Genomic DNA, 13,025 nt, shown 5'->3' with positions numbered 1-13,025 from the left:
ACCTGGGACCCTGGAGCTGTGGGCAGCAGTACTCTCAACGTACTCTCTACCAAAATTGTCATGACAACGTTCCTACTTGCTATGCTACCAGGAGTCTCGGAGGAAAATGCTAGTCACAGCACAAACATTGCTCATTAGATTTCCTGTGAACCTACGTTGAGGCTCTTCTATTAAATGTACTGTTGAGAGTCGGATCATGTGGGACTGGAATGGAGAATTACTGTGTGACGTTACTGATCCACCATGCATTAGTGAACTTTATTAGATGCCAAATTTCCCATTCCGCAATGTGAAACCACATCCTTAATACTGCTGGAAACACAGATCTTAAAATAAAGCATGGTTTCTCTCTGCTTGCCTCAATCCCACTAATGAATTCTTCCCATGCGCGGTCATGACTTGGTTAGGAGACAACCTCCGCTCAGGGTTCTTTCAATGTCATTCCACTTGCTCAGAGTTAACAGTTAACTGAGTGGAAACTAACTCTTTTTCTTTTGGCGAAATGCCTGGCCTTTGCTACTTCTCTCCCTGACAACTTTGAAATCTGAAACTCATCAGGGATGACGATTTCCTCTGTGTACTAGATATAAGAGTCACAAATGTGGGGCATGATTCTCCGAGCCTCCGTGCCGAAATCGCGATCGGTCCCCGGAGAATCGCCGCGAATCGCGCGGGCGGGTTAACTGAGGCCCCTGCGGCGATTCTGCGAGGACAACTGGCCGAGTTCCCGACGGCGTGGCTCTAACCACATTTTGCCTGTCGGGAATGGCCGGTGGCGGCTGCGGACTCAGTCCGCGGCCGCCCTGGTGGGGAGGCGGGATCCTTCACCGGTGGGGCCTCACAGATGGCCAGGCAAGCAATCGGGGGACACCGATCCGTGGGTGCGCGCAAACTCGGGGGAACCTACATTCCGGTGCCACTCCACGGCTGAGCCCACCATGCCGTCGCCATGCGCATGCACAAACTCCCGACCGGAAGTGCAGGGCTCCGTATCTGCAGCCAGACCTGCGAGGAGCACTCTGGGGCCCTGCTCGCCCTCTGGAAATTGGAGAATCACTCTGGACTTTATTAAGGAAAGTCAGAGTGAAACACCTGTGTTCTGACGCTGGCGTGGGGACATAGCCCCATTATTGGAGAATCCCTCCCGTGTTCTCTCACTTTCTCCACACGTGATGACATTCTCCCACATCAGCAATGGAATTCTTAACGAATAAAATAAAATGAAAATTAACATTTGGGGAGAAAATAAGCTCTATTGCTTTTGAGCAAATTTTAGTGGTTGAGGGATATGAAAAGAATTTTAAAACTACATAAGAAAATGATAAAGGAGGAATATTTTTTGTGGCTTTCAATTTTTGTCAGCCCACACAGAAATGATTACTGTAACTTCAATCTACTAAGGATTCTTTCAAATTTCATATCCCAATGGCCACCCAGTGTTTGACTATGAAGCCCCTTCTGGCGGAATAGCCTGTTGACAAGGCTAATATATGCCCACGTGGATAATACAGTGTTTTCTGATGCACAACTGCAGAGGGTGCACTTGCCGCACAAACATTGCAGTGCCTCTGACATTGCTGACAGCAGCGTCCCAATTAGTTGCCTGCATCAAAGATGGAACTCAGGTCCAACAAAGACAGAAAAGAACGCACAACACCATTCTGTGTTTCCTCCTGCTCACCGCTACCTCCCTCCCTATGCTCCCTCTTTGCACCCTCCAACGTGCCATTCGAGAGGGCGGGGGACCACGAGCAAAGAGCGGAAGGATAGCGAGTGGGCCGGAACAGCAGGGAGCGGGAAGCAAAAGGGAGCTGTGGCGAGTGGGAAATGGAAGGAAGTAGGAGGCAGCAGGAAGCAGTAGAGAATGGGAGGGGCAGGAAGCAGAAGGGAGGGATGAGGAGTTCGAAGGAGTAACAAGGGAGGTAGACAATAGGGGCACAACAATAATGTCAGCGGCAGGAGAAACCACAGATACACTGGTGAAATGAATGAGTGCCCATTCCTGTTCAGGAATTGCAATGTTTGGATAAGGCACCAGAGGACAGCCAAGCACTTCTGGAACTAAGACCCATCAAGGAATCAACACATTTAAGGGAGAAAGGAGGCAAAGAATAAAACAGAATCCATCATAAACTAGGAAAACATTCTTTGAATTCCAAAAATGCTCACAATCAGTGCAGCTTTGGCCATTTTCCATTGATGCAATTCAGTTAATTTCAAAAAATGATCATTTCTGACTGACGATTTACATTTTCAGCTGAAATCTCAATGATGTGAATGGAAATGTTAAATCTCAAAACAAAATCCCAGGTTGCATTTTGTTTGGTTATTGTTCACTGTAAATGAGCCAGACATCACAGATTTGCTTGAGAGAGCAGGTACATCAGCACCATTTGCTTAAGGGTGCAGGGACTGGGATTGCCCACAGGCTGGGACCAAAGGGGATACTGAGACTGCACTTGGCAGTAATGTGCCTGATGGGGTCATCGTCCCAGTGGTGGCCTCCTAATTGGCCACCTCCACATTTGGGCTCAGAAGGCTAGCAGGTCCAGAGCCTCAACAGCCCAGCCAGGAGAAGTGAACACTGCTGACTTAGATCAGGGACTGGCAGGGTACCTCAATGTGGAGATGCCCTTGGACATGTGGATATCAATAAAAAAATTAAAAGAGATAAAGCTGGTAGACACCTTGGAGCAGGACAGCCTCTCTGGATGAACCGGCTGTGCGGTGATTCCCCCCTCATGGCCCCGTCAATGGTACATGAAGTCTCCAGCTCCAGACTGCTGAAGGGAAGCTGCCTCGATTGAGCTGCCAGCCTCTGAACACGGTGGGTGGCATGGTGGTAAAACGATGGTGAGACCTCTAATTAGCGCCTAACTGGGGCCTATCAATGTTAACTTGTTGTCCACTTCTGTGGAGAAGACAGCTGATCCTAATCCGAACATACCTGCGGGAAACTCTTCGGTAGTGGGAATGTATTGGGGAGATGTTCGAATGTGACATCCCCTATTTCCCCATTCACCTGCCTCCAAGCCCACAACCATGCGCTGGGACAATGAAGCCCTATGTATTTTGGTGGGTATCAGGGAATTAACAAAATGAGATAAATGATTTAGACCTCATCTTAAGACATGCATTTAGGGCAGCACGGTGGCGCAGTGGTTAGCATTGCTGCCTCACGACACCGAGGTCCCAGGTTTGATCCCCACTCTGGGTCACTGTCCATGTGGAGTTTGCACATTCTCCCCGTGAGTGCGTTTCCCCCCCACAACCCAAAAAGATGTGCAGGATAGGTGGATTGGCCGTGCTAAATTGCCCCTTAATTGGAAAAAATGAATTGGGTACACTAAATTTATTTAAAAAAAGACATGCATTTACTGAAACTTAATATTTTATGAAGTAACTGACAAACATAATAATAATTTTTTGTCAATTAATTGCTAATTAATCTGCAGAAAATGTATAATGGGTTTGAATTGAGTGGGCATTTATGTTGGTGCTCAAGGTGGAGATATCTAATGGCTGTACAGAATGCAATTGGGATTTCGGAATACCGTAGAACACTCTGGCCAAGTAAATCGATTTATGCATAATTACTTGTTTCATACTAAATGCTCTTATTGGATTGTAGCCATTGATGTTGAAGTGAATCATTATTTGGTTGCTGAATATGAAATCAATTGCTTTCAGTTACAATGGGTTGGATTTAATGGAGGAGACAGGGATGTCACCAGCCACTTGGAGAGCCAGTGGGAGCCCCATATCGATTGCTTTGGGAAGGCCTGCCACAATAAGTGCCATTCAAGCACTTAATTGGGCAGCGGTGGCCTTCTCCAGGAACAAGGACGCGGGATTGGAAGTCTGCCTGCCGAAGGCTGCCAACCAGAAGCAGTCCCACCAGGGAGGCACTGGCTAATGTCAGTGTGATATGCCAACATCCACCTGAGGCTGAGTATCATTGCTGACCACAGGTGAGTGATTAGGGGAGGGGTGTCGCGGAATGCGGGTCGCAGATAAGGGAAGGAGGAGAGTTAACATAAAGGACAGGGGTAGCTCTCAGCAACCATCTGCCAGGTCCCTCAAACAGGCACTGAGTGCTTTTAATTAAGGGACCCCTACCCCTCGGGGCCCACCGGCAATCAAGCACAGATTGGCCTGTAGTGCTCCCTGCATTGTGAGACCCCTGCCCACTTCTGGATTAATACCAGCAGCGATGGGATAAGGCCTTTATGTAGGTCCACAAGCGTTCCACCACACTTCTGCCTGAATAAATGACCCTCCACTAAAACTACCATGGCGGAGGGCATTAACTTCCACGTAATGTGTCCGTTTCGATTTCATGCCTGACGTTTGCTCCTGTACCCTTTATTCTGTTGCTTGTGGGTGGTCTCCTGATTCTCAGGATTTCTCACACAACACACAAATTGATGAGCAAACAGTCAACTACAGGGGACATAACTGTTATAATGGGGAGGTGGTGCCGTAGTCATATTGTCATGGTACTAGTAATCTACAGACTCAGAGTAATGCTCTGGGGATCCAGGTTTAATTCCGCCACGGCAGATAGTGAGATTTAAATTCAAGAAAAATTTGGAATTAAAAGTCTAATGATGACCATGAAACTATTGTTAATTGTTGTAAAAACCCATCTGGTTCTCTAATGTCCTTTAGGGAAGGAAATCTGCTATCATTACCTGGGCTGGCCTACAAGTGACTCCAGACCCAGCAATGTGGCTGACTCTTAAATGCTCTCTGAAATGGCCAGCAAGCCATTCGGTTCAAGGACAATTAAGGATGGGCAATAAATGCTGGGCCCGGTTAGTGACGCCCACACCCCATGAATGAATAGAAAAAAAAAACAAAATAAATTTGCTAGTGGTACATGATCCAACCTCATGTGATCAAACTTTCATCAACACATATGAGCAGAGTTAGCAACCCTATTTGAGACCAACATCCACAACGAATAATGGTATCAAAGCAATTTACTACCCGCCCTAACACGGTACAACAGGGCACATAGTGGTTAGCACTGTTGCTTCACAGCGCCAGGGACCCGGGTTCAATTCCTGGCTTGGGTCCTGGCGGAGTCTGCACGTTTTCCCCGTGTCTGCGAAGATTTCCTCCAGATTTCCTCCCACAAGCCCTGAAAAACGTGCTTGTTAGGTGAATTGAATTCTCCTTCAGTGAACCCGGAACAGGCGTCGTGTGTGGTGACCAGGGGATTTCACAGTGGCTTCATTGCAGTGTTACTGTAAGCCTATTTGTGATACTAAAAAGATTATTATTATTATGATTACCTCTGTAGGCCAGGAATGCCTCCCCAATCTCCTCACACAAACCTTCAAACTCCTTTTTCCCCAATTGTGTATATTCTCACTGCTACAATTAACTGACTCTACTGCCTCACCTCCATTTAACTCAGGATCTCTGACCTGCCCTGCATTGCTTGAGATCTCTGCAAACTCAAACCAACCCATGATCACATAATTTCAATCCCAGCTTCTGATCTCTGGCCTGCGCGACAATAGACCTACAACGTAAACCCCTAGTTCCACGATCGGCAAATCTCCACTACCCACAACTTTCACCCCCTCCAAGTTCCCCAACCTCACTCACTGTCGCCGGGCTTTGGCTCAGCCCCAACTGCCCCCCCCCCCTCTGTTTCTGGACTCTGCCTCTGACCCCACCGCCCCCACACACAAAACCTTGATGCTTTCTAATGGCGGCAGACCATCACAACAGTTGGCTCTTGTGTCGGTTTCCTTGCTAGGTAGCTGGCCAGGCTTTCCATCTGATTGGTTGACAGACAGGAAATGGAAGAAAATTATAATGAGGTTCTGCTCTAATGTCAGTAGGATCTCTGCATCCCGGGGACACCCACATCCATGATCCACCCCTTTAACGTAAAATCTGGATCTGTGCAGACTATCACAATTTGCGAGACTTACCTTCCTCAGGTCCTGGTGTAACATTCGCCCTTATTTCAGGCCCAAAGGTGTTGGTTTTGGCTTGGACATGAAAACAATAAGGGACCCCCTTAAACAAGTCCCGAACCTTCAACCAGCGTTGACTGTTGCCTCTAAGATCGACTGTCACCACTTTACTCACACCTAAAAAAAAATGAACAAAGAAACTGTATCGAAATCTAGACACAATACTATGTGTCAGAACCATGGAAAAATATAATCATTTATCAACAGGACAATTTGAGTCTAATGATTTGGTTGCATTGCCCTCTTAAAGGTGAACCCAGAAACTTACTGGGGGTAATTTAGACTTTGTTCGAAAGTGTAAAACAGATCAATGGAAATAGATGGGGAAATATATAAAATAGTCTGTTAATTTGCTAATGGCTTCACGCTACTTGGCCAATTAACAGCCATCCAGCGTGAAACACACTCTGTGAAAGGCTGAGTGCTGCCGCGAGGGTGGGAAGAGGGTAGGTGGCCTCTGACCCAAAACATTGTGCGAGTGGGCGAGAACGCTGAGACATATGCCCACCCGATCCTGGCCTTGTTTCTTTTGGAAAAAAATGTCAGATAACTGCTACACCGCAGAGAAACACTCTGTCCAACTTTTTATAGTACATGTTGTACCTTGTACTGATTCCAATGGCTCGTACACCAATCTGTATCCCTCGAGAACTCCATTGGGCATAGCTGGCTCCCCCCAGATCACTTTCAATGTCGTGGTGGTAACTTCTGCAAATGTGATATAACTGGGAGAACTTGGAGCTGGTGAATCAGTGAAAAATAAAAAGATACATTAAAAATGTATTGTAATGCAGCTCTTTCAATTTTATAGTCACTGATCAATTTTAGTTAGAATTCTCCATTTCCTTATCATTTTGAGTTTCCGCATTGCCGGAAAATATATCGATTATGTTGTTATGTAATTTGGAATAACACAAGCTGCCACTTGATGTAGTTTTGAGGAAAAGATGCTCCAGACTTTGAAGCGAGTTCAATGTGTTTTATTGAACTATTAGCACAGTTCTCAATGAGTTCGACTCTCTGCTAATCTAAATGTAGTAACTCAGTCTAACTGAACCTGCCTTGCTCTCAGCCATGTACTGGGGTGTGATGCTGAGGATACACCCTGTCTCACTCTGTAGATGTAGGTCTGTGGAAAGAGGCGGGGTGTGAGTGCCTCATCCCTTTTATAGTGAGATACCACCCCTGAGTATCCTGACTGCTCATTGGTCGTGTCCTATTCTATGTGTTCATTAGCCGCATCTCATGCATATGATGACAGATATCATTTGCACATCATAACAGATTAACCAGGAGGCAAGTGTATTTCCTATGATGTATGCACTGCAGCCAGGTCAGATACTCCTCCTGTAGGAACATGCACGTTGCTCCATGGTGAGGGTTTTCCTTGGTATGCAAATGAAAATTTGTTGTAGACACGGTAGTACAATGGTTAGTACTGTTGCTTCACAGCACAAGGGACCCCCGGTTCGATTCCCTGCTTGGGTCACTGTGCGGAGTCTGCACGTTCTTCCCGTGTTTGCGTGGGCTTCCTCCAGGTGCTCCGGTTTCCTCCCACAAGTCCCAAAAGACATGCTGTTAGGTGGATTGGACATTCTGAATTCTCCCTCCATGTACCCAAACAGTGTGGCGACCAGGGGATTTTCACAGTAATTTATTTGCAGTGTTAATGTAAACCTACTTGAAAATCGCTTATTGTCACGAGTAGGCTTCAATGAAGTTACTGTGAAAAGCCCCTAGTCGTCACATTCCGGCGCCTGTCCGGGGAGGCTGGTACGGGAATCGAACCGTGCAGCTGGCCTGCTTGGTCTGCTTTAAAAGCCAGCGATTTAGCCTGGTGAGCTAAACCTGGTGAGCTACTTGTGACACTAATTAAGATTATTATATTATTATTAGACTGTGCAAGTATGTATGTTGAATGCAGTATGTTGCCACAGACTGGTTGTGTTAAACACATGCAGTTGTTGAAGAATTATTCGGGAAACGTCTGATAAAAGCTTGCATTTGTGGGAGGTGAGAACTCAAAACTGACTGAAACTGATTCCATCTGTTTACATTGCTAGCTGATAGGAATTGGTCCAGAGGTGACTGCGCTGAATAATCCCTATGACTGTGCCTATACAGTTTTTAATCAGAGGTTTCCTGAACAATTCTTCAACAACCCTGTCTCTGGCATAGCCACTCCATCATAACATATGACTTTTGGTATCTATGTGCATACAGCCTGTAGCAGAGTTTGCAGCAAATTTTAATTCACAGGCCAAGATAAATCCTCACCACAGAGTTAAGTGCATGTTCCTACAGGAGGAAATAATCTGTTCTGGCTGCAATACATACATCATGGGAAATATATCCAATGTCTGTGCCAAAGACAGTAAGTGCCATCTGGTTAAATACTTTGGTTAGTTGCTCTGCTGGTTTTAATGCGAGGTGGCACAGGAGCAATTAAGGAACCATGACTTGAACAGATTCATGAAATATTGTACTGTTCTCTACGAGCTTATTCGCTTTCTTCAAATTGCAGAATTTCCACAATCATTTTACAATCTTGACTGATGGAGGCGAGAACAAAGCAGACAAAGCTTAGTTTTGTCTTCTGAGTGATTCCAGCTTCCCCTATCGATGAGAGCAAATCCTTGTCTTACATGAACATCAAACAAATAAACAAGAATGTAAATTCCCTCCTACTGAGATTAAACACTTTCATCAGTGCCTGATAACAAGTTGAGGCAGGCATTACAAAGGATTATGAGCCAAGATCAACTGTGTTCCTTGCAACGATTCCCATTTCCTCTTGCACATTTTCAGCAAAAAACTCCTCCCAACCTAGCAGTCAATAGTAGATGCTGCATTAATTAGTGTCAGATTGAATTCCTTTATATCACCAAATGGCTGCACTGAGAAAAGTAACGGGATATATTTTAATGCAAAAAATTGTTAAATAGCCAGCCAGTATCAAGAATAACACATCATCATAAATGGCGGGCAGTTAAAAGAGCAATCATGAATTTAAGATAAAACAACGACAGGCTGCGTAACATTTTTTATATTGATGTTCACTCGATGGTTTCCTGGATCCTTTGTAGGAAGAACTAACTGTTCAGATCTAACATTTTCCTTGTATGTGGACTGTTAACTCTCACCTGTGAATTTATCTTCTTCAGAAAAAAGCGAAAAATATATTTTATTTTTGTTTCACATTTCATCACCTTCGTGTGCTGTTTTTCAGTAATGAATTAAAATAAAAGTAATAATTGATAAAACCAGAGGTTCATAATCACAAATGGTCCAGTTCTGCATGGACTGTGAGTTGAATGATTATAATGTCAGATCAACTTCTTGGAGTTTTCGTTCACTTGATCTAGAGTCAGATGGAACTTTCTTACAGGAGGTTTAAACTGTGGCTATCTCATCAGAGATTAAATAAACCGGGAAAGACTTCCTTATCGGGAAAACTGACATCACTCATTCTATTTTTCTAACAAATATATTTAATTTTGTTGAACAATCTTCAGCAAAAAGTTATCAAATTACCCAAACACAGATCAGATTCTTGTAACATCATGTCAATTGTAAAATTTTTGCATCTTCAATTGTCGGTCCTACATTAAAGCCTTGTAACTGAATAATAGAACAAAGAAAATTACAGCACAGGAACAGACCCTCCGGCCCTCCAAGCCTTCACCGACTGTGCTGCCCATCTGAACTAAAACCTCCTACCCTTCCACTGTGCCACCGTGCTACCCCATGTCCCAGCAGTCTTTATTTAGGAGTGTTCCAGGTACTTAATTAAACAATGTCCTTCGTCCGTGCATCTTAACAATTTGCTTAACACACCATTAACAGGTTCCCCTTTCTTTCCTTAAAACAAAAACTTTATCATGCACTTAATTATAAAAACAAATTGAAGAAGAAAATGATTTTCTATATTTCATAAAACCCATAATAATGCAAGAAATCCTTCTTCTAGAACCTCCTAATAATTTCTTCAAACGATCATTATTTTTTGTAAAGCAGTCCAATAAATGGTTGACCCATTTTTTCTCATTATGACCAGGCCAAAAATGATTGATCCGGGCGAGACCCCTCGACTGGTCAACGTCCAGCTGGGATACCCCCAAATTGTTACCCACCCTCTGCTGTCTGTAGCTTCAGTGACCAGTACTCTGTTCCAATCGCAGTTGCTCTTTATTCCTTTAATTTTATTATGATCCCAGACCAGACCCTAGTTGTTGGGATACTGGACCAAAACCCCAATATTTTAGTTTATTTTGTAAGAATGTGCGGAAAGAATGATTCACTCCAGGAGTGATTGCATGAAAAAAAATAGGGATTTGGTATTTTTAAAACAAAAAACTTTATTAGGAATACAATATTTAACTTTACACCCAAAAACAACTGCTTACAATTACCCTTAAAAACTACTGCTCAATTTCCCATTAAACAACAAGAAAAGAAACATATAGCTTTCAATGCATCTTAAGATCAGTATGGCATAGAGTTTGCTTTACAGAACAGATTTGGCTCCTGTTAGAACCCCTTCAGACTCTGGTTGAACGTCTTGAAAGGGCTGTTTCACCTGGCGTGTTTCAGCTTCTTTCCTTGTCCTCAGATAAAACTGCCCTCCATTAAATATTATTAATCTTTTTCTAACTATCCTACTGTGTGTGTGGACTCAATGTCAGACAGATCAGACTTCAACTCCTCTCCAAATCTTTTCCAAACTGTCTCTGCCTCCTTTAGCTCCACCTAGCAATGACATCATCTCCCCAAGCTGCAAAACAACTTAACTCTCCAGGCTGAAAGCACATTATCTCCCCAGGGACTTTCTACAGTCAAACCACAGTGCATTAGCCCAGACTGAAAACCACATTCCTCTGGTTATTTTCACCTGATGGCTCCTAAAAGCTCCCAGGCCCTGCAAAACTAAATTCCTTCTTTAAAAACATGACCACTGCAGCCAAACATACTACAACCCCATGCTTTTAACCCTTAAATTTCCCAAATACTTACAATCCAATATTCCTAAAATCCTTCACAACTTCAACTTCCTGGGAACCTCTAGTTCTAGAACTAACTGTCCTTAAAGTTTTCTGGACTTGCTTTCTTGCCCATTACTCCAATGTATGGTTTTCCTGCTTCCAGCAAAGCTGAGAGCTGTTATGCTCTAGCTTTCTACCTTCACTGCCTGGATCCAGTAAAACGCAAAAAGGTTTTATTCCTGACCGTGGCCCCTGGTATCTAAGCAATGTCTCATCTCCTCCCCGCCCCCCCCCCCCCCATCTCTTATTTACTTTACACATTGCAAACTCTCTCAGCACAATAGAAACACAGTTTGAATTGCAAACAAAAATTGCAAACACCTTTGTTTAACCTGAACCTCACTACAGTTGTATCATTTTTTCACAAAAATGCTAAATTAAACTCACTTAAATCTTTAGGTGCGCCTGGCACAGAGCTGGATGCAACGGGGAAATCGCACGAGAGCCCCAAATCTGGCTTCGCGCCGGGCTGATCTTGAGTCACCCGCCTCGCTGGACAAGATCCAGATATTAATATTTATATGAGCCAAGTGGCTCATAGTGGACGCCGAATGCACCCAGTGCCTGGGTCTCAACTGCCGCATCTGGGAGACCGAGCCAGGGCGCTGTTTAGTATTTATCCACACAAACATGGACCAGGTGTAACGGCATCTTGGGGAATCTCTCAGGACATAGGAGACCCCAGGTGGACAGGGCAGGGCAGTACCCTGTAAATGCCCCTGGCACCTTGGCACTGCAAGCCTGCTCTGCCATACTGCCTGGGTGGCACTGCCAGGGTGTTAGGCTGGCAGTGCCAAGGTTCTTGGGTGCCATGTTGGTATTGCCAGGGGCTGGATCCAGGGAGGCCTTGCCACTTGCAGGTGAGGTGAGGGGGGGATTCCCAAGTTAGGGGGGGGTGAGAGATTTGGCTGAAAAGTTGGAACAGCAGCAACGGCAACAGCCACTTTGAAGCATCCAGGCCAGGGAAGAGCTGATGTAAGCTGGAAGGCCCCAAATGGAGGGGCAGATGGCATTTATCAAGGCGGAATACCATGAATAGAGGAAAGAAATGCGTGAGGATCGTGCAAAGGCCATTGAAGAAGCTGTGGCACCCCTGAAGAGTTCTCTGGAACGGGTGGAGAAGTGTTTGGAGGTGCAGGGGTTGCAGATTCGGGAGATCGAAGGAATGAGCTTGGACCACAGCAATCATGTGGTGGCTCTGGAGGCAGAGGTGGGGCTCCTCGGAGACCTGTGTGGAATGTTGAGGGCAAACGTGGAGGAGCAGGAGAATACCTGGAGAAGGCAGAACCTGCGAATAGTGGGCCTGCCGAAAGGAGTGGAAGGTGTGAGTGCCACGAGGTACGTCTCAAAGATGCTGGCGGGGCTGGTGGCAGAAGGGGTGCAGATAAGCCGCCTGAAGTGGACCGAATGCATAGATCCCTGAGGCAGAAGTCTAGAGCTGGGGAGCCGCTACGGGCAATGATTGTGAGACTCCACAAATTTGTGGAGAAAGAGAAAATTCTGCGATAGGCCAGGGAGAAGTGTACCTGCAACTGGGAGGGGAATAATGTGCGATAACGTCCGAATTTATCAAGACATCGGAGCAGAGTTGGCAAAGCGGCAGGCAGGTTTCAACAAGGCCAAGGCGGTGCTGTACCGGTGGCAGATCAGATTTGGGGTGCTCTACCGGCGAAATCATGGGTGACATTCGGAGGCTGGGAGTATTATTTCAAGACCCCAGAAGCGGCTGAAGACTTCATTAAGGAGCATGAACTGGGAGAGAACTGAGCGGACAATGCTTGGGAACCGGGCTGCTGGCACTTGGTAATGGTCGGGAACATGTTTGAAGTGGGTGTAGGGATTGGGGATTTTCGTCTTTTTTGGGGGGGGGTTTGCTGTTTAATGTTTGTAAGGAGATTGTAAGGAGTTGTCGGGGTGAAAGGTTTATGTGGGGATGGATGTTCCCATCCCCCCTCCTCTTTTATGGGAATGTTTGTGTTTAACATCT

At 45.3% G+C, this 13,025-nt stretch overlaps 1 protein-coding gene across 5 annotated transcripts in view; it reads right to left on the bottom strand.

Annotated features, from left to right (window-relative positions):
• sdk1a (sidekick cell adhesion molecule 1a) overlaps positions 1-13,025 on the bottom strand; it is a 1,043,142-nt gene that overhangs the window by 56,954 nt on the left and 973,163 nt on the right. For all 5 annotated transcript variants that reach the window (XM_038820122.1, XM_038820123.1, XM_038820124.1 and 2 more), the window contains 2 exons: positions 6,600-6,737; positions 5,952-6,113 (listed from right to left, as the gene is read on the bottom strand). In XM_038820122.1, coding sequence (XP_038676050.1) covers positions 5,952-6,113; positions 6,600-6,737 — 300 coding nt within the window. The remainder of the gene's footprint in view (positions 1-5,951; positions 6,114-6,599; positions 6,738-13,025) is intronic.

This window comes from Scyliorhinus canicula, chromosome 15, assembly GCF_902713615.1.
Source record: "Scyliorhinus canicula chromosome 15, sScyCan1.1, whole genome shotgun sequence".
In the NCBI taxonomy this organism is placed as follows: Eukaryota; Metazoa; Chordata; class Chondrichthyes; order Carcharhiniformes; family Scyliorhinidae; genus Scyliorhinus; species Scyliorhinus canicula.
Note: the sequence above shows the minus strand (reverse complement) of the source record. Positions and strands in the feature narration are given on the sequence as shown.